This window comes from Malus sylvestris, chromosome 12, assembly GCF_916048215.2.
Source record: "Malus sylvestris chromosome 12, drMalSylv7.2, whole genome shotgun sequence".
NCBI classification, from domain to species: domain Eukaryota; kingdom Viridiplantae; phylum Streptophyta; class Magnoliopsida; order Rosales; family Rosaceae; genus Malus; species Malus sylvestris.
This window is the reverse complement of record NC_062271.1, coordinates 30645515-30667740: the sequence shown is the minus strand read 5'-3', so window position 1 is coordinate 30667740 and position 22226 is coordinate 30645515. Positions and strand designations below refer to the sequence as shown.

The 22226-nt window shown below is 36.6% G+C and overlaps 2 protein-coding genes across 2 annotated transcripts; both read left to right on the top strand.

Moving 5' to 3' along the window:
• The first annotated feature begins 8973 nt into the window (after positions 1-8973).
• Positions 8974-12556, top strand: LOC126593700 (perakine reductase-like). The gene is made up of 7 exons (XM_050259807.1): positions 8974-9140; positions 10452-10619; positions 10786-10989; positions 11087-11259; positions 11687-11783; positions 11865-12018; positions 12152-12556. The coding sequence occupies exons 1-7, from the start codon at positions 9084-9086 to the stop codon at positions 12343-12345; spliced, it is 1047 nt and encodes a 348-aa protein (XP_050115764.1). The 5' UTR covers positions 8974-9083; the 3' UTR covers positions 12346-12556.
• Positions 12557-19127: 6571 nt separating this feature from the next.
• On the top strand, positions 19128-20647 carry LOC126592365 (uncharacterized). Its single transcript, XM_050258053.1, has 3 exons — positions 19128-19287; positions 19429-19941; positions 20025-20647. The coding sequence occupies exons 1-3, from the start codon at positions 19128-19130 to the stop codon at positions 20645-20647; spliced, it is 1296 nt and encodes a 431-aa protein (XP_050114010.1).
• Positions 20648-22226: the final 1579 nt, after the last annotated feature.

The following is a 22226-nucleotide window of genomic DNA, read 5'->3' as shown; positions in this document are numbered from 1 at the left end:
TTGGTAAAAAGTAATTTATATTAATGAAATTGTACGCAAACTGAGGCCTCAGGTGAAACTGCAATGAGGCCTTTCTAAGTTAGCAATTTAATATGATTTTTTTTTTCACAACAATATGAATTTGAGGTATATCAGATTAAATTTATGAAAATAAGAGTTTTTTTTTTTTCTTCTTTCTAGTCAAGAATACGATGAACAATGAAAATTTTAAGATATATAATAAGACTATAGAGAAAATACGAGGCCTAATTTAAAGTGAGACCCAAGGTGCATGCCTTGTTCGACTTGTGATCAAGTATTTTCTAGTAAAACTTAATTATAGTTTTTTTTTTTTTTTGGTCAAATGATAGATTTGTTAGATTAGAAAATTGACGGGGTTCGAACCCACACCGTGGTGTAACGGCAACACTCTTCTCCAGTGATTATGAGTTTCCCATCACTATATATGTAATCTTGGATTTGTGGGTGTAGTTAACTTAGGTAGTAATCTTGAGTTTAAAGAGATATTAATAGATAAGATAAATATAATATAGTGCAGAGAATAATTTTGGTATAGAGAGAGAATATGAGTATAAATAAAATTTTCCTATCTTTTAGTTTTGAAATACATCAATGCTTCACATATTTGAAGGACTTTGCTGCGACATATTCATGTGCTTTTTACCTATCAAGTCAAATCAAGTCTATATATTGTTTAGCTGTTATGCGCAATTGGATCGTTGAGTACCAAGTCAATTGTCCACAAGTTCTTTATGGCGAGGTGTAATGGCGGTGGTGGCAGCCACGGCTTAGGATTATGGCCGGTTATTGGGTCACTCTGAGTTGTATGGTTAATTTGGTTTTGAGTCTCGCTAAAATGTTATGATGTGGGTAGGTTTTTTTGGGTTTATTTCTTTATTGTATTGATGTTTTTAGACGTCTTGTATGTTTATAGTTTTTCTAGTGCAATATTCTAAAAAAAAAAAACTATAACTGTCGGAATCTCTTGAAGTATTTTTATATAAAACTTAATTATATTATATTCAAAATATAAGATAAAAAAAAGTTACAGCCATTGGGGTGTCTTTGCTATTGTACTAGGTAATATTCTTCCAATCTGACCATTTTTGTAAAGATTAAAAGAGATTAATTTTTTTACAACTAATATATCTTTTATCATCAATTTGGATAAAATTTAAAAGTTGGTTCTTTCTTCTTTCAACACATGTTGAAACTTAGCGAGTCATCTAATCATGTACACCATAACCTCTTATCTCATGTACGTTTTGAGCTTAAGCAACAAAACTATACTCGTGTATGGGCGAGTGACATTCAAAGTAAGAGTATCCCTTTATCGCTTGATGAGTGCTATATAATTGTGATGGTGGATATCCTCTTAGAGAATGTCCCCAGCTCATGGTCATCCCTAATTATAGCAGTTAACAGACTCTAGCAAGCAACCCACGCCAACCAGTTGTTGAGGCAAGCCCGCAAAGGTTTGTAAGCAACAAATGGGTGACGTGACGGTGCACTTAATCTCCATAAAGCTTATTTGGAGCGAAGGCAAATGGGCTTGCAAACAAAACGAAGTGTTCAGTGAGCTAGCACACATCTATCCAACAACCAAATTAAAAGTTACATGCCCATCAATCAAACTTGGTTTCATATCATGCACAGTCGCTAACATTATGTAAGTTTACACTAAGACATATGTTTGGTGTCAATAATACAAAGATACTTATAAGTTTTTTTTTCTATATGACTTTGTATCATGAGCACTGATGCCACAATAACAGCTAATTATCCATGCTATGTAAGTTGCTCAAAAGAGAAAAATGTTATATTGATGAAGAATTAGGTAGCAGCTTCTTATCCTCAAATTAAGATGCATGTTGTACATTCAATTCGTGGCATAATGAGATTGATCACTATTGAAAATACTAATGTCACACATTATACTTGCCTCTTGCCTCGAAATAGTTATCTTCGTTGAGAGAGAGAGAGAGATGTGTTCTCTTTCATGCATGTAGCGTACTGTGTACCTTCACCTTGAGAATGTAAAGTTTGGTCCACAAAATAATGTATTTAAAATTATGAAATCCTCATCCAATGAAGAGATGTTTGCCCAATTTCGGTTACACATGATTTATGGAATAGAAGAATAGGCATATACAACCACATGCGTTTCGGGGCACTGCAGAAGTCTTACATATTTATTTCTCCATGGTACATAAATTTATGCACTATCTATCTACCTATATATCTTTCTCTCTCTCTCTCGATAAAGATCAAGATTCAAAACCAAAAGAAAAATATGGGTTCTCTTCTCCTCTTCAGATCTGAAACTATGTTTAATTCATATCATGAAGCTTTACTACGGCTGTTAATAAGGGTCTTTGTCCATAGGATCATATCTAGCTATCAAATCTGCAACTACATTACTGTTGTCATGTTACTTAATTACTATGTTTATATAAGCCAGGCTAATTAGTCTCACGAGTTAACATTACCTTTGATTGATATTGTGAGAGAGAGAGAGAGAGAGTTCAGTATTTTATATACATACATATATATATATATATATATATATTACATACATAGAGGGCATATTCTTGAGAAAAATAGTTAATTATGCATCCCAAAGATTCTTAATCATATCAATTTGGGAGGAACCACACATTTGATTTGCATTCAGCTTTAAGTAGGTAATTTAGTTAAATTGACTAGAACAATGCGTTTTTCTTTCAGCATTCAAATTCGAATCCAGCTTCTTTTAATTTAAATAGATTTAATTAGATTATAATACCATTACTTTGAAAACAAAAATTAATAATATTGTTTGTTAAAAGAACACATTCAGTACTATGTATTATATGAATCGATCAGAATAGAATCTCATTAAGATAATAAACTAATACAATTTATAAATTAAAGGAACCTATTGATATGAACAGGTCAGAACAGATGTACAAAGGATTGCATATAGAAACATGAATCAGTACACATATAACTGTACATGAATTGAAGGAATTTAGAAAGAAAAAAAAAACACTTTTCCCGGTGAATGAGGATGGATCTCAAAAGCACCAAACTGCATTTACACAGAGAAATTCTGTCACTCCAACCCCAACATGTCTCATTTGCTAATGAGATTCTCCACTAGCTAGGTTTTCACTTTATCAACAACATGCACAACGTCCGAAACATCATACAAGAATTGCTCACAAAATCCAAATTGTTGAAAAAAAAGAAGAGTAAATTGTGACGAGATACCCAGATAAGTAAAACAGACATAGATCTAGTAATTGAATTCTGATAAGTAATTACACCAAATCATATTCATATATGTAAACAGACCTTTTCTAGGGTTTATCCGGGAAAAAAAAACCTAATGGGTTCTTGAGGAGATCGACCGCTGTGAATCTAGGGTTTTTCTCGTGCTTCATTCAACAGGTGAAGCTACCACATGATCTATAGCCTTTCCTGTATACAAAGATAGCTTAGATCATGCTGGCAGCTTCAACTGTTGGAGGTGCACGATAAGATAGCAAGCACTCTAGCTAGGTCATTCTTCTTTTCCTTCTTTCTGTTCTTTCATCTTGGAGGCTTCAGAGAGATAAGAAGAGATGAGAGGATATAAATAGAGCCTGAGGTCTTTGATTACTATTCTTCCAGGCAATTAATTTTGCATCTTCCACTCTGTCTCTCTTGTCTCACGTGAATAGGATATAGCGGTCTTTTCAATTCTTTGCTTCTTCCAACCAAAGTTTTGCACCTTCCACTCCATCTTTTGTTGTCTCTCTTGTACATGTCTTTTTTGGTCTAACTTAATTAGTAAGCATTGACAACCAATAAAAAAAAACTTAATTAGTAAACTAATAAACATATTAAATATAGCATTTAGAATTAAATACATTTTGATTTGATTAAAAAAAGCCATGTATGTGTATTCATGAAAGAAATACGCCAAAATAATAGGGTTAGGCCATTTGATTAGAATATTATGTTCGTCTTTCTAGTACATTCAAATTTGAAATTTTGATCCTGTAAACTAGAGTAGGTTAGCACATCGAAATTTGTCAAAAAGTTAAGAAATATGCTCCGATATTCTATGTCTAATTAAAGGAATTCAAATTTCATTCCACCATACATGTTAGGAACTTAGGATACATTCAAAATCCTCCTACACATAGCAATTAAACGTAAACCGAAACAACATAGTTTTAGTAGGCTTGTAGCTAGAGTAACTGTTTGTGTTATTATAGTTTTTGTAAACATTAACCTAATTGATTATATAAAACGCATGTTAATTAAAGAGTGATTAGGGGCTGGAAAGTGAGAAAATTAAGCACTAAGTTAGATTAGCTAGTAGATGAAATGTAAAACAAGGGAAAAGATGAAAGATGCATGTGGCCCCAAAAGAAAAATTGAAATTGAATATTGTCACGCCCCCCACGCCACCACATGCAGACCGGCCCTTTTGTGTGAGTTTCTATATTTCTATGAAGGTCTTTAGTTAACTTTAGCAGGAGGACTTTTCATGTTGTCTCTCTGGGCATCTCTCTCTCTCTCTCTCTCTCTCTCTCTCTGTGTCTGTGCCGGCCTGTGCTGTAAGGTAACATCACGCATAAACCCAAAAAAAGTATAAAATCACAGAGCGAATGGGGGACCATTATTTTTGCATGGCTCAACGGGGCTGCATAAGGTTCACACAAAAGAGGAAATTAAGCAGCTGGCACCAAAAAACTGAACATCTTCTCTCTCTCTCTCTCTCTCTCTCTCTCTCTCTCTAATTAGCTAGGTACCTTTTGCATTTTGAAGTGTTTTTTCCTTTTGTCCCTTTTATCTATGTTGACATAGTAATGTGCTACTATATATAGTCCTATTCATGTCATTGCCTGTGTGATGAACCATTTGATCTGAAGAAAAATTAAACTTCATTAGATTTCCGATGTGACATGTGAACTTTGTGTTGGTTTTAGGGTTTTTGTGTTCTTCTCTCTCATTAGTTCTTTTTTTTTAAAAAAAAAATGATCATGTGCTGACTGAATAAATAATTAAAAAAAAGTTTAACTGCTTTTTGATACAAAATTAACTATGAACAAATTCATTGATTCATCCACCAAAGATTTTTAAATGGTCAAGATCGATCCATGGTAAATTTGATTAACAAGAAATTTAGTAAGAATATAGTTTTTAATTTCCTTGTGCACCATCTGATGAAAACCAGTCTGCAACTCTCCAAAAACATATACATTTATAATTTTCTGCAGTTTGGTCATCAATAATATCACAGAGACTGAATAAGGAGTAAAATTTGGTGGTCCATCTCTGTTGCATGCATGCCTGCTCACTCTAGGTACCACTAATCTCCGGCATGCCACTGTGACCCCGCACCGCCGTGGTTATATTGGTTATCTTTTTGTTTTTATTTTCTTTTACATTGAGTTAATTGGTGAAATACAATTTCAAGGCATAAAGTACTTATTGATATTGCTCTCTTTCTCCTACATTAACTTTTTTTTTTTTAAATTTGTTTTGCATATGCCTCTATTTTAAGGACAGTTTGGATGAGATGTGAAGAAAATAGACTGTATATAAAAATTGGATAAAAAACTTGTTTGTGTTCTTAATTTTCTAAAGAGAAACTTCATGAGGGAAATTGGAAGTCAATTACAAGTTCAAAAGGAATTTCAGCGGTTTACTTTTACCATTTCATTATGGTGTCAGATTACAATGATACGTATCACTTACTGATACAAATTTTATGCAGATCTAGCCGTTAAAAAATACATTAAATTTTTATTTGCAATAATTAACTATTAATTTTTCGAATTACTCAATGATATGTATTATGGAATTTTTTTTTTCATAATGTCATTATCATAGACTTATGTTGCGCGGTTGATCTAGCAAATTTAAAAATTAGATTTTAGCTGTTAAATGGCTACAAGAATCAAATTCTTACAACATTACTCGAAAAAGTTATTCATGATTTCCGCTTAGCTTTGACTTTTAACTAAATTGCCTTGTACGAATAGAACTTGAATGTATATATAATTGTTCAAAATTCAAACAACTATACTCAATTTCACATAAATTGTTTGTGCTTAAAATCATATCTCATGTGCGTGTGAGTAACTATCAACTATAAATGTATGAGTCTCGTAATGAAACCAAGTAGCTCGTAGTCTAATGGTACATCTATAGTAAGGAACTTGGAGTTGGTATTGTTCCGTACTCAAGTTCTCAACCTGTATATGGAACAAAATATAAATGTTTACCGAAATCAAGTTCGAGTTACGGCAACTTAACTCAAGTTCGTGTTTAAATTTGATCACAGCAATCATATCCAAAATCAAAAGGCAAAAATATTGGCAAGAACAAAGTTTTGTACATTGATCAGAATACAAAATTTGGCCAAGAAGCATGGATTCACCACTGCTCAAACAGCCCTAGCTAGCATGGGTTCTCAATCAAGGGGATGATGTGGTGCCTATTCAAGGTGAGTTCTTCATACAAACTTACCAAAACGAGCTAATTTGCAGTAAGGTTTCATGATCTTCTCTTTGATAGACCTTTGCAGGGACGACAAAGATGATAAAGTTGGTGGACAAGAAAATGCCTCTGCCCAGCGGGAGGAGAAATTTTCCAGGCACCAGCTGACATGGGGTCCCAACTAATACGTAATTGACACCTGTAAATCTTGTTCTTTCAAAAGAAGAAAATATCATCTGTGTTATTTAGGTTAAATATGGTTTATCTTCAACATTCTGCCGTTTGATTGATCCAATCAGCCCACCGTGCTCAATACGACGACAAGACGCCATCTAGGGCCATAACAAGATGCCCTCGTACTGTCTGCCGTTTGATCGAGGGAAGTTTAACTAAAAGCTCCCGGTATTGTTTATCTTAACAAAAAATCATATTTTTATACTAAAAATCAATTCTGTTACTATTTATTTTATTCTTATTATTAAAATTCAAAATTTTCAAGTTATTTCCATTAATTTACCTTTTGATTTGATTCAATCAGTCCACCGTGCTTAATACGAAGACAAGTTATTTCTATTAATTTTCCTTTTGAATTGATCCAATCAGTCCACCGTGCTTAATACGAAGACAAGACACCATCTAGGGCCATAACAAGATGCCCTGTACTGTACTGTCGAGGTTTTTCAAATAAATATATATATATATATATATATATATATATATGAGGATCAAACTTTAGGATTATTTTCTGTGTGATCTGGTACCAACAATACTTTTTGGGGTCACAAACTTCATTAAAAAATTTTGGACAAAAATGCTCCTAAAGCAAAAAAATTCAAAAGCAACTCAGAATAATGCACCAAATAATGCATGGGTTTTTTGGTCATTTTAACAATGTTTTTTTAATAATTAATTATTTTTGTACAATTTTTTTAATTAGTATATCACAATAAACTAGCAATAATATGATTCAATCGGTTATTCATATTTTTAAACACGTTCAAAACATCTTAAGAAGCGTGTAATGCCGGTTATAAAAAATGTCTTTTGTATACGCATAATAATGTGATTAAATTAGTTGTCAAATGATTGTTTTTTTTTTAACAAATGATATTATCTACACTAAGGGGGAGGAGGGGGTGGACTTAGCCTCATAATGGACTAACAAAAATGTGATTCAATCAGTTGTTTATTAAATATTATTTTCTTTATTCTTAATATAAGTTCAATAGAATGTAGATGAAAATTGAAATACCGATTTTATTATATGAATTCAGCTGCTTTGATTAGTTTATAAGGAATTTCTTACAATTAAAATGTGTAAGTCGCGCATTGCAAACTATGTAAGCTCGTATGCTGCTGGGTGACGTTCCATTCTCCAAATAAACTGAGGTTCTCCATTTCAGCCTAAGAAAAATTTGGGGAAGAGCCGGCTGGATCAACCTAACAGTAAGAAAGATAGGTACCGTTGGATCAATCTTACGGTTCAAGTTAAAAAACATAAAAAAATTCAGCATTTATTTAATTTAGACTTAACCATAGTTAAAACTTGAATAAAAAATACCACGTGATATCATTTGAAAAAGACATAGGACATGTGTTGATCTTTTATTCGTGGAGAGCAACGCCTGGTCAATCTGGAGTTTTGAAATGGGAGTAATTTTGCTTACCATTATTTAGTAAGATGTATGCTGACTACCATATTACGTTAGATGAGTTTAAATTTCGAAATTTGTTCTTTTTTTTTCTTGTAACAAGAAGGCCAACTGATGATAAATCACGATTATTAATCTCTTTCAGACCTGAATAAACTATGGAGAATTTCATCATGCCCGTAGTCATAATCAAGTAAATTATGAGATGCCATTTCTAGGTAAGAGTTTGACTATGAAATGCCATTTCTAAGCAAGTGATTAACCATTTCTAGGTAAGTGATTAATGATAAATGACAATGACAATTACGGATTAGGAAGCAACAATAATGCAATCAACGATGACACAAAATATAGACTAGAAAAAATTGTAGAAATAGTTTCTCAATTTTAACTTAATTGGAATAATGGTTCTCAATTAAAAATCATGATCATTGATCCTTGAATTCATCAAAACAAGCCGTGATGGTCATTTTCGTCTAATCTGTCCGAATTTAGTGAAGATGATTCATATTGGAAGGACAATTGCCTATAAGTAGATTAAAGTTGAGGGATCATTGCTGTAATTAGATTAAAATTGAGGAACCATTGCTACAATTTTTCTCATTCGATCTTTCATATTTCCTTTGATTCAACTTCACGTGCGTGTCATGAGACTCATTTTGATGGAAGTTTTTATTGAGTTGGTGAAAAATATCATAATTACATGTTTTGATGAATTAATACCCTTAATAGATTAATGATCTTGAATTTTTAGCTAAATAACGATTAATTCAATTGAGTTAGAGTTAAAGTTAAAGTTAAAGGAGGGTTGTTACAATTTCCTCTACAGAATATAACAACTAATTGTGTCTGTCGTCCTCACAGTCCGACTTCGGAACTCTTAAAAAGTCCTCACCTCCTGCATCGGAAGCAAATAGGGAAGGAAAAAGAATTGGAGAAAAAAGCAGAAGCAGAATGGCTGAGGAGGAAGTCCAAATTCCGAGAGTGAAACTAGGAAATCAGGGATTTGAGGTAAAACCCCATTCACTTCCTTTCTTTTGACTTTCAATCAACACGACGAAATGAAAAAAATCTCGCTTAGATTGTGTTTCTGTAAGCTTTTTTCTTAGTAAATCGATAGTGTTAATAGGTTTATAGTTAGTCGTTAGAGTATGAGAATCGGTGGATCAATCCCGCGCATAAATATGATTGCTTTCTACCACTGTAGTAAAGCGCCATCTCCAAAATTTTATATGTTGTCGAGTAAATAGAGATACTTTCATGAACCCTTCGTGTTCGAAACGATCGATCATCGAGTATAAAGAGATCAATTTTCAGCAAGAAGAACTTGTTCTTTCACAGTTAATGGTTATAATACCAGAAAATAAATTGAATTTCACATAACTAGGTGGGCTACCTCATCATCCGCAAACAAACCATCAGAATTTTCACTCAAAACACAAAACTAGACGTTCGGAAGGATTACCGATCATCACTGCTGCTGCTGATTCTGAGGATTGGGCGGAGAGGAGGCATGCCGGATCGGGGAGGACCATATATTGGAACTCCACCCGGCAGAGGAGGCAATCCCTGGCGGGGAGGCGGAGGTCCCCTCATCATCTGCGGTGGAGGCGCCATCGACCTCTGTCGACGATGGATCGCGAAAGGTCCCGAAAAATCCTTACTGAGTGTGTGTCTAGCACTATTTTAATGTTTTGATGTGCCGGGAACAGGGCGGATGTCTGTCTAGCACTATTTTAATTTTTTGGTCCTGGTCTTTGTTTTCTTAAGAAACTTGGGCCGGTTTCTTACTCGGAAGACATATTTACTTGGATGTTGAAATCATGTACTCGGAAGACATATTTATTTGAAGTCCCAACTTTCATGTGTTTACTAAGACGTATGGCGTAAAAAAAATGTGAATATCACATTAAGATTTGTAATGCGTGCTTGAAAAATAAAGAATTATATCGATAAGGTGCTAGACTCCTAGTTAATATGATTTCATACTTTCACTTCACGAATTCACGACTTCCTCCATTTTAAGTAAGTAAACATACCATTAATTATTGGGAGTATTATTATTAATTTTTTGGTATTACGATCACATTGTCGAAGGTGGACTAGTAATGTACACGATTGTGTGACGATCACGCCATAAAGGATAGATTGGTAATAAGTTTAGTTGTGTGGCGGTCACATTATCAAGTGTCAAGGGTGGTTAGTAATAAACGTGGTTGTGTGACAGTAACGCTGTCCAGGGTGACTAGTCATATTGAAAAATTCCTTGAATTGCTGTAAATAGTAGTTTCTGTGTATTTCATTTCATTTGTTGTTGTGCAGGTTTCCCAGTTGGGATTTGGGTGCATGGGGCTTACTGGAATCTACAATGATCCAGTCCCTGAAGAGGTTGGCATATCAATCATCAAGTACGCATTCGACAAGGGAATCACATTCTTTGATACAGCAGATGTTTATGGATCCCATACTAATGAGGTTTTGATTGGAAAGGTAGAGTCTTCTTCTTCAAAATCCTAAAATTATAAGGTGAAAAATCATCAGTTCTTAGGATTTTGCTTCAACGAAATCTCATTCAAAACGTTATTAGCTCATTTTTCCTGTCTTTGTTAACTTTCCTTTCAAGTTTGCATGCTATTTACGATTTAAAGTTTTTCAGGCATTGAAGCAATTGCCTCGAGACCAGATTCAGTTGGCTACGAAATTTGGTATTGTAGGATTTGATTCTAATGGCGTTGTAGTAAATGGCACTCCTGAGTATGTCCGTTCATGTTGCGATGCTAGCCTGAAGCGCCTTGGTGTGGACTACATCGATCTTTACTATCAGCACCGTGTGGATACATCCATCCCCATTGAGGATACTGTAAGCGTTAACCCTTTTTCACTCAACAAAATATATTTGAAGTTGAAGATTTCTTATTTTATAACTATTAGTACTTGCTATTGTGGTATAAGGGTAGATGGAGGAACTGAAGAAGCTGGTGGAAGAGGGGAAAATAAAGTACATTGGATTGTCTGAAGCTAGTCCAGACACAATAAGGAGGGCAAATGCAGTTCATCCCATTGCTGCTATACAAATGGAGTGGTCGCTTTGGACTCGTGGAATCGAGGAAGAAATTGTCCCACTTTGCAGGTAACCCTCCTCATCTTACTATCCGATTTGAAAATCCTGTGCAAAAATCATAATTATGCACTGATAGGTGTGCAAAAATCATAATTATGCACTGATAGGTGTTTTCGGAAACCCTAGTACAGCAACAGCATATAGCATTGGTTGTGTTTAATGAAACTAAAACGATCAAATTATCACTCAAAACAGAGAAGAGGGGGAGAGAGAGAAAAGAAAGAGGGGGGGGGGTTTGAATTCGATGTTATATATACAATATGTGCATAATGGCTAGCATATTAGCTTGTTGGTGCATTACATTTTTCTTTCTGCATTAACTCGCCCTAGAACTAAGATGTTAGCATCTATTTTTACCATCTTTTCACACGCTACATGTATTCACTTCCCGCCTTGTATGTATGACAAGAATTGTGCTGTCCTTGCTGAACATTAGGGAACTAGGAATTGGGATAGTGCCATACGGCCCTCTCGGTTCTGGATTCTTCGGTGGCAAGGCAGTTATGGAGAGTCTACCTGCAAATAGTCTTCTGGTAATCTATGTCACAGAATTTATGTAAGAAGCTCTTTCGTTCTAATTATTAAATGATTTGATGAATCAATCTTGCTCTCAGTATGGGCATCCTCGTTTCCAAGGAGATAACCTTGAGAAGAACAAGATTATATATAGTAGAATACAAAAGTTGGCTGAAAAGCATAGATGCAGCACTGCGCAACTTTCCCTTGCCTGGATTCGTGGTCAAGGTGATGATGTGGTACCTATCCCCGGTGCGTGCCCCTTACCTTCCTGATCTAGCCTCTAGGGTTTAGGGTAATTGATGAGTTTTACTAATGCAATGAAGTAGAAACATTGCTGGATTTTTTTTTCCAGTTGCTGACATTCCCTTGTGTTTTCTTGTAGGGACAACTAAGGTGAAAAATCTTGATGATAATATTGGATCCTTTAAAGTGAGGCTCACAAAAGAAGATGTAAAAGAGATTTCAGATATGATACCAGTGGATGCAGCGGCGGGGAATAATGTACCTGAAATTTTCATCCCCTGCTCTTGGAAGTTCGCAGATACACCGCAAAGAGATGGAGGAAGACCATCTTAAATGTTCGTGTATGTGATCGGGTCTGCGCCTTTCCTGTAAGAACTGCTGAAATGATGTAAGGTGTTTATGTTTGTTTGGTTCTGATTGTTGTTAGAAAGTGCAACTAAAGTTCCAATTGCTGCACAGTTTGAGAACCTTTGGTGAATGCTGCCCCGTTCTGTTGGATGCTTAAGCCTATTTTTTTGGTACTAATAACAACTGTTCTCAGTTAGTTGTGTGCTGATTTAAGCCTAATTTCATACACTTCTTAATCAAATTTCATATTTCACGTATCAAATGATTTTCTACATCTTTTACATCTTTTATGAACCCGAAAAATGAACAACTTCCTTTTCTTAGGAACACTTACAAGATAAACAAGAAGGGAAAAATAGAGAAAAAAATGTCTAAATAAAAAATAAAACGAAATAAAACTAAAACTTGTAACTTACTAATAACGAAAGATAAGTCCGTGGAGTTGCCCTACTAGGACAACCGTGTGAAGTTGAGAGAATCAATACAGACAATATGAGAAATGCGTTGCATATGACGTGATTAGCGTGTCCCAGCCTCAATTTTTCTTTGATAGTTGTGGCGAGCCCGTTGAGTTAGTGGGTTAAAAATGATTTTTTAAGTTCTTGTGGTATATGGAGTGGTGCGGGGAGAGGGAGCTTATGAATATTCGAGGATAGAGAAAGAATGGTGACTTCTTTGCCTATTTGAGGTGTCAGATTTACCTGCAAATAGTTTTCAGGTAACACGTGAAATATATTGCAAAAATATATCAATTATTTATATGATCAAATATAACAAATCAAATGTATAATCATCATTAGATTTAAGAAATTTAAATTAAAAAAAAAAGGAATAAGAATATATGGCCTGTGAACCAAAGAGAGGCGCGATGTCGCTGCCCTAAAGCCATAGACGCCTCCCTACATGCAGGTCATGGCGGTGTTTACAACTCCAAGATACAACCCAAAGCCTCACAGGATGTCTGATCCGATATGCACGCCAACGGAAGACAGGATTGCTAAGCAGTGATCAATTGCCCAAGAATTATGAAGTAGGAATGTAAATAGATTGAGAGAGATGTAAGAATTGAGGGAGACAGAAGGGTTTAGCGTATTATGTTTTCTGTCTAAAGTTTCTTATTTAAAGAACTTCTCATACCCTTTTAAAAGGAATATGACTCTTCAAATAAAACACAACTCGTAAATATTATAAATAAATAAAATAAAATAATAATACGTTTTGAATCTTTAAAATAAAATATTATTAAAATATTTAAAATAACCAACAATCCCCCACAAGATTCAAAACTCTATGAGGAATAAAAAAGACACAATTGAAGAAACGAAAGTTTGGGCAATTTGTATACCATGCAATGGGTGTAGGTGTCTTTTGGACTTGAACCTACACTTTGTATTCTAGTTTTCATCTGAATGAATCATAGTGAACTAAGACTTGAACTAGATTCCTCTAATTTAGATTACAACATATGACACACAAAGTATTGATCAAAAACTTGGTGCGGGTTAACACTATTTATGGCCATGCACTTAATCTTGATTCTCATGAATGTTTTTAGAGAACAACCCAATTCTCACAGTCGCGGCCTTACGACTACTCTCACTTAGGTGAGTCGTCCAAGAGTACATGTGACTTGTACTTTGCGAGAGATTGCCCGCCTTGGAACTCATTCAAGACAATGTCTTTCCTTAACACCACTTATCATCAGCATAAATGTCATAGGGATGAGGAGGAGATTTTATTTCAAATCTCCTATTTTAGAGTGCTGGAATATAAGTCACGCAATATGGATTGTTTCTACCCGTTGAACCTTCTTCATAGGATCTCCAATCACAAAGGTAGGGTTTCTTCCCTAGGTGACTTCCTTATGGGTTTAAGCCCATCCCCCTCGACAAATCTAGGACTCCATTCCTAGATAGACCTTTGGTCAATTGATCAGCAATGTTCTTTTCTGACTTCACATAGTCCAAAGAAACAACTTCTTTATTTAACAAGCTTCTCACGGATTTGTATCTAACATTAATGTGTCTATTTAATTTCTTATTTGTATGTGTTTGCCTCACTAAATCTATCACGGCCTTATTATCACAATGTATGGAGATGGCATGTATAGGCTTGCTCACCAATGGGATATCAAGCAAAAAATTCTTAATCCATTCAGCCTCTATACATTCAGTATCAAGAGCTATGAGTTCAGATTCCATTGTACTTCTAGAAATTATTGTTTGTTTCTTAGATCCCCAAGATATAGCTGCTCCTCCCAATAAAAATACATATCCTAAAGTAGATTTCACTTCGGAGCTATCAGTGATCCAATTTGCATCACTATACCCTACTACTACATAAGGAAATCCTTTATAGTGTATATAATAATCTATAGTTCCTCTTAGATAATTAAATACTCGCCTTAAAGCATTCTAGTGTTCTTTACTTGGATTATGAGTGTATCTACTTGGCCTTCCAACCGCATAAGCTATATTAGGTCTAGTTTTATTTGCTGTATACATCAAGGACCCAATCATTTGAGAATACTGGAGTTGACACACGGGTTCACCACTATTTTGGGGTTCACCACTATTTTGAAGTAAGCACACACTTGGTTCATATGGTGTCGAGATAGGATTGCAATTGAAAAAATTGAACTTCTTAAGCATTTTCTCAATTGAACTAGCTTGGTTTATAATAAAACCTGCTGTTGTTCTTTCTACTTTCATTCCCAAAATAATATTGGCTTATCCTAGATCTTTCATATCAAATCTCTTTGATAGATAAGACTTAACATCTTTCACAATTTCCAAACTTGTTCCAAATAATAATATGTCATCAACGTAAAGACATAAAATTACACACTGTCCATTGCATTCCTTATAATAGACACACTTTTCATGCTCATTAATTTCATAATCATATTCTAAAATGACTTTATCAAATTTCTCATGCCATTGCTTAGGAGCTTGCTTGAGTCCATATAACGATTTAACCAACTTACACACTTTATGTTCTTGGCCTTTCACTATAAATCCTTCGGGTTGTTCCATGTAAATTTATTCATCTAAGTCTCCATTCAAAAATGTTGTTTTCACATCCATTTGATGAACTACTAAATTGTGTATAGAAGATAACGCTATAAGGATCCTAATTGTGGTAATCCTAAACACAGGAGAGTAAGTGTCAAAGTAATCAATTCCTTTCTTTTGATTGAATCCCTTGGCTACTAGCCTAGCTTTGTAATTGTCTATACTTCCATCAGGCTTCAGTTTCTTCCTAAATACCCACTTACAACCAATTGGTGTAGTACTGGGTGGTAAATCCGTTAACTCCCAAGTGTTGTTTTGTAAAATAGTCTCAACTTCATTGTTTATAGCTTCTTTCCAAAATGGAGCATCGACATAAATCATGGCTTCCTCATATGTTGTTGGATCATCTTCAATTAAAAAAGTATAAAAATCATCACCAAAGTTCTTCTCCACTCAAGGTCTCTTACTCATTCTAAGTTATGCTAGAGGTTCTTCTTCATTAGTAACTTGATGGCTAATACTTGTGGAGGCTTTGTCAGTACTAGTGCATGATCTGTCTATCACTTGCTTTTGCATTATAGTCTTGAAAGGAAATATGTCTTCAAAATATGTTGCATCCCTAGACTCCAATATAGTGTTATTCTAAATTTCATTTATTTCAGAATTGATGACTAGAAATCTATTGGCACTACTATTATGAGCATAACCTAAGAAAATAATATCCACAGTTTTAGGTCCTATCTTCTTTCTCTTAGGTTATGGGATTTCAACTTTAGCCAAACACCCCCACACTTTCGACTTGGAGATTTGGTGTTCTCTTTTTCCACATTTCATATGGAGTAGTAGTGTTGTCTTTAATTATTACTCTATTTATTATAAAACATGCAGTCAAAATTGCTTCCCCCCCCACAAATTTTCCGGTAATCTAGAACTCAAAAGCATTGCATTCACCATGTCCAATAAGGTCCTATTCTTCCTTTCTGCAACTCCATTTGATTGTGGAGAATAGGGTGTTGTTACTTCATGTATAATACCATGATCTTCACAAAAAATACTAAAGATCGGTAAGAGTGTACTCACCACCTCTATCAGACCTAAGTCTCTTTATCCTTTTCTCTAATTGATTTTCCACTTCTGTCTTGTAAATCTTGAATTTACCAAATACTTCATCCTTGGTCTTTATCAAATAAATATAATAATATTTCGAACAATCATCTATAAATGTGACAAAATACTTATTACCAACTCTAGTAGGTAATCTATTTGAGTCACAAACATCACTATGTATAAACTCTAAAATTTGGGTATTCCTTTCCACGGACTTAAACGGTTTCTTGGTTTGTTTTGCTTGTACACAAATTTCACACTTACGCTTAAGATTCATGTTTGACTTTGGGACTAGGTCCAAATCCATCATTTTCTTAATTTTGAACAAGTTTACATGTCCCAACTGTCCATGCCAAACATTACTAGATTCAACCTTAAGAACTTTTAGAAGAGTATTGAACTCTGAAGAAACACTTAACTTAAATAATCCTTCACTAATAAAACCTTTTCCAATAAATACATTATTCTTGGTTATTACAACCTTATTTGATTCCATTACAACTTTATAACCTTGCTTTAATAAACATGATCCACTAGTTAAATTTCTTCTAATATAAGGTACATGTCGCACATCCTTCAAAATTAAGACATTTCCTAATGTCATCTTTAGTTCTATGTCTCCTGTGGAGCCAAAAATAATCACAAGGCGACATGTGGATTTTTGAACAAAAAGGACAAAAATACCCTTGCGGTACAATGAGGTTCTTACGTGCGAGCAGCGAGCAACCCTCTTTCAACCAAGTTAGAAGTGCCCAAAATAGATAACAATTTAAAGCCTATTTCATTAAATCCTTTCTATAAGGTAATTCCCAAAACCTAATTTATTCCATTTCATTATTTAGCTAAATAATATATTCCTTTCATATTTCCTAAAATCTTCCTTTAAAAACATAATAATTGACTAATTAAGGGATTAATTGCCTAATCAATCCCCTAATTGTCAATTAAATCACTCATTCAACCCCAAAAACAACTCAAAGGCCGGCCATCCCCATTCAAAAAGGAGTCTAGCATACTTTCTACCTTTTTTATTTTTTTATTTTTTATCATTTCTCCCTTTTTATTACATTAATTAGCTAGTCAATTAATTTCATAACCACCAAAACATTCCCCTTATGATTAATTAGCCAATTAATCATAATACTAATTAAACCAAAATTAAACCTAAAAAACCCTACCTAATGGCCGCCCACTCATTCTCCAAAGGGGACTGGCCTATCCCTATAAATAGGCTCTCATTTTCACCAAAAAATCATTCCAACACTCTTGCAAAATTCCACAAACTCTCTAAACACTTTTTTCTCTCTAAATTCTAACTTTGGCATTGGAGTTTCTTCGGCCAAAGCCCTCCATTCATCATGGGCACGTGAGGCTCTTGGCCTTGACTCTAAGGTGTTAATTGTTTTGTAGGTGCAATTTTGTCCAAGAAGAAGGATGAAGAAATTTGCATCCACAAATTGGTGCTTTCATTGAGAGTTGAAATCCATACTCATAGAATACTCTCGCATAAAAATGTTTTTTCTCTATTTTCTAGTCCATTTGAATATTTTCCATACTCGTACAAGTGAAAATTCCAATACTCAAGAAATGGGATCGCGGAGATCCACGAGGCAAAATACGGTTGTAAACAGAGTGGCACCACCACTACGGGGTTCCACCATGGCCCAAGCCATGCCATCCAAGCTTGCACGGGCCCGAGCCCAAGCCTCGCACTCGCATGCACCATGCACTGAGCAGCCTGCTCCCGCGATCCAACTTGCTCCCGTGATCCAGCCTGCTCCTGCTCTCATGGCTTCTCAAGCAGCCCAAGTCGGCTCGAGACTATCTCAACCATCCAGACCAATCATCGAGCCGGGGGCATTTTCACCACATTTCTTTGTAGATTTGACATTCCGCAACTCAAATCTCGCGCTCGAAGTCTACCACCCTTTTATTGTTCAGCGTGCATTCCATCCGAGCTCTTCCAATCCGAATAGTGAACAACATTTATCTGGACAAGTCATAGAGTTGACGAGCACCCTTGCACAACAGATGACCTTGGTGAATCAACTCTTACAACGCACCGAGATCCAACGTGCCCCAAACGAGAAGTCTCAAAGTAAGACAAGGGTAGATGAACCTTTCCAGCAGCGTCCCGGCAAACAGTTACTTAACCAATCATAAAATGAACACTTAGGTAGCATACATTCTCGATTGGGCCCCCGAGATAGCGTATACTCCCGTCTTAACGCGTGGAGGAACGTGCACTCTTGATTAGGCCTGTGGGTAAATATTCGTTCATGGTTGAGGCCACGCTTCGATAATCAACATGAGCAACCTTCTAGGCAAAGCGTTCATTCGCGGTTAGGCCCTCAAGGAGCATCATCTGCATCACATCAGAGCAGGCAGCCTGACGAACGAAATGAAGCAGTCATTCAATCCGGCTTAAGTTCAACCGGCAGCCTGGAAAGAAATCCCTTGCCTGCTAGGAACTTATCTCATACACCACAGCCACGACATAGATGAGCCGAGCGTGTAGAATAGTAACCTAGACCAGCGGGTCAAGACCAGGGGCATCCGATAACTCCACTCTTCTAACAATGGCAAATCCAAGAGGAGGTAGAAAGACTTTTCAATGAACAGATGCTTGATTTTCGACGCAACGAAATGGCTGATGAAACACTAAGGCGGGATATGACTAACATAAGCAAGTCATATTTCACGGATGAGATCGGGCAGACAAAGCCTCCACACAAGTTTAGCATGCTGCACTTCACATCTTTCAAAGGAGATGAGGATCCAGAAAGACACTTGAAGCACTACATAAGTGCGATGGTCCTTTATCGGAACAATGACGTCCTTATGTGCAAAATATTCACTTTACAAGGCGAGGCACAAGATTGGTTTCATACCTTGTCAGCACGATCCATCCAGAATTTTGATGATCTTTCTTTGGTTTTCACCAAAGAATACTCATCTTATCGTTCAATCAAGAAAAAGTCCGATCACTTGTTCAATGTAAAGAAAAACCCAAATGAGTCACTTTGCGATTATGTGAAGAGATTCAAAGCAGAGAAGGCAAAGATCATCGGATGCGATAACTCGATAGCAAGTGCAGCCTTCCAAAAAGGACTCTCAGCAGACCACCCATTGTTCGGAGAAATGATCATGAAAGAAGACCTAACTCTAGCAGATTCCTTTGCTCTGATAGAGAAGCATGCACTTTGGGACGAGGCTCGACAAGTAGAAAAGGTGCCCGAACAGCCTCGAAAAGAGTCGACAGCTGCTCAAAGGAAGAAGGATGGAAAACAGCCCAACAAGGGCATGCCTGAGGTTAAGCGCATGGACCGACCTATGACCAAAGAAGGCCCGATAACTAAGAGCTATTCTAAGTTCTCTATTCTAATTCATCAAATCCTTCATGACATCAAGAACGAACCATGGTTCAAGTTGCCGAACAATCAAAATGAGATACTTCCAAGTTAGACCACACTAAGTATTGCGTATTCCACCGAGGTCCTGGTCACACAACCAACGACTGCTACACTTGGAAGAACTACCTAGAGAAGGTCGTGAAAGAAGGCAAAGTCGATAGATACTTGGACAAGCCAGCTGCGCAGCCAAGAAGGAATACAGACGGTGATGAGGAGCCGCCAACCAAGATGATTCAAATCAATGGCATTTTCGTTGAATCTGAGCACTTGGGGGCCATTAATAACTCCAAAAAGAGGAAGACCCATGAGGCTTTACTAATATCACAAGTTCAAGCAGTCGATACCCAACCTGGACCCATTATTGGCTTCACTGAGCAGGAAGCAGAAGGTGTCGATTTCCCACACGACGATGCATTAGTAGTATATGTCCAACTAGCCCATACTATAGTTGACAGGATGATGGTTGACAATGGAAGTGCAGTCATCTTGCTTCAACTCTCAGTCATTCAGAAAATGGGCCTGGAAAACACAATCATACGCCGAGCAGAGGTATTTACCGGATTCAATGGACACACCTCAACTGCCATCAGCCACATTACACTTAACGTGAAAGCACCGCCAGTTGTCTCAAAGCAAACGTTCACGATCGTAAGTGATCCATCTCCCTACAATGGGATTGTTGGGAGACCTTGGTTGATCAAGCTGGATGCCGTCACTTCCGTCAAGTATCAAAAAATTCGATTCCGCATCTAGGGAGGAGGAGTCGGAAAGATTAAGTCTGACCAGGTTTCATCTCGACGATGCACTGTGCAAATGTTGAAAGAATCAAAGAAGAAGATCTTTACCCCCATAGAGGCTACCGAATTCCAAAAGGACAAAGAGGCTACCAAATAGAAATTACAGCAAGTGGATCAAGAAGATAGAGCCCAAGCAGACGAGATAGGATGGAATCCCGAAAAGGACGCCGAAGACATCATTCTTGATCCCCATCAGCTGAAAAAGATGGCTAAAATTGGCTCACGACTAAGCCCAGACGAAAAGGAAGAACTCACAACTTTCCTTAGAGAAAACCGAGACGTCTTCATATGGTCACCATCTGACATGCCCCGCATTGACCCCAATGTGGCCTGCCATAAGCTGCATGTCGACCCTACCGCCAAATCGGTAATCCAAAAGAGAAGACATTTCGCACCCGAACGAGTAGCGATCATTGAGGCAGAAATTGACAACCTATTGGAGGCCGGATTCATAAAAGAGGTAGCACACTCGGCATGGGTTGCTAATGTCGTACTAGTCATGAAGAAAAAGGAGGGCAAATGGAGAGTTTGCATAGACTACACCGACCTCAACAAAGCATGTCCAAAAGACCCTTATCCAGTCCTCCAGATCGATCTATTAGTAGATTCAACTTCTGGGAACCAGTTGCTCAGCTTCTTAGACGTATACTCTGGCTACAACCAAATAGCCATGCACGAGCCCGACAAGGAGAAAACCGCATCCTAGAGCGGGGCACCTACTATTACAAGGTCATGCCCTTTGGCCTCAAGAACGAGGGAGCCACTTACCAAAGACTAGTAAATATGATGTTCAAAAAGCAAATTTGGGTAACCATGGAGGTCTATGTCGACGATATCATGGTAAAGGGCAAGCAGCAATCATATCACATTTGCAATTTGGCAGAAACTTTCAATATCTTTAGGAAATACAAGATGAAAGTCAACCCTACCAAATGCACATTTGGAATATCTTCAAGCCAATTCCTAGGGTACTTAGTAACTTAACGAGGAATTGAAGCACATCCCAAGCAAATTCGAGCAATCCTAGAGATGAAATATCCAACTACCTTGAAAGAGATCCAAAGCTTGACCGGACGAGCAGTTGCCTTCAACTACTTCCTCTCACGATCCACATATCGATGTAAGCCTTTTTTCAAATCTATCAAGAGGGCACAAAGAGACAAATGGGATGAAGAGTGCGAAAAAGCTTTCCAAGACTTGAAGAAGTATCTCTCATCACCTTCCTTACTATCCAAGCCGGAAGCAGCGGAGGATTTATACATTTACTTGGCAGGCTCCGAAGTAGCAGTGAGCTCTGCCCTCATGTGAGAAGAGCTGGAGGCCTAATTACCGGTATTCTACACTTCTAAAGCTCTTCTCGATGCGGAAACAAGATATCCGAAGATCAAAAAATTAATTTTGGCGTTAGTTGTTGCGGCTCGGAAGCTCAGACCATACTTTCAAGCTCATACAGTCATCGTTATGACTCAGTATCCTTTACGATCAATCTTACATGGTCCAGACACATCTTAACGAGTGATGAAATGGGTATTGGA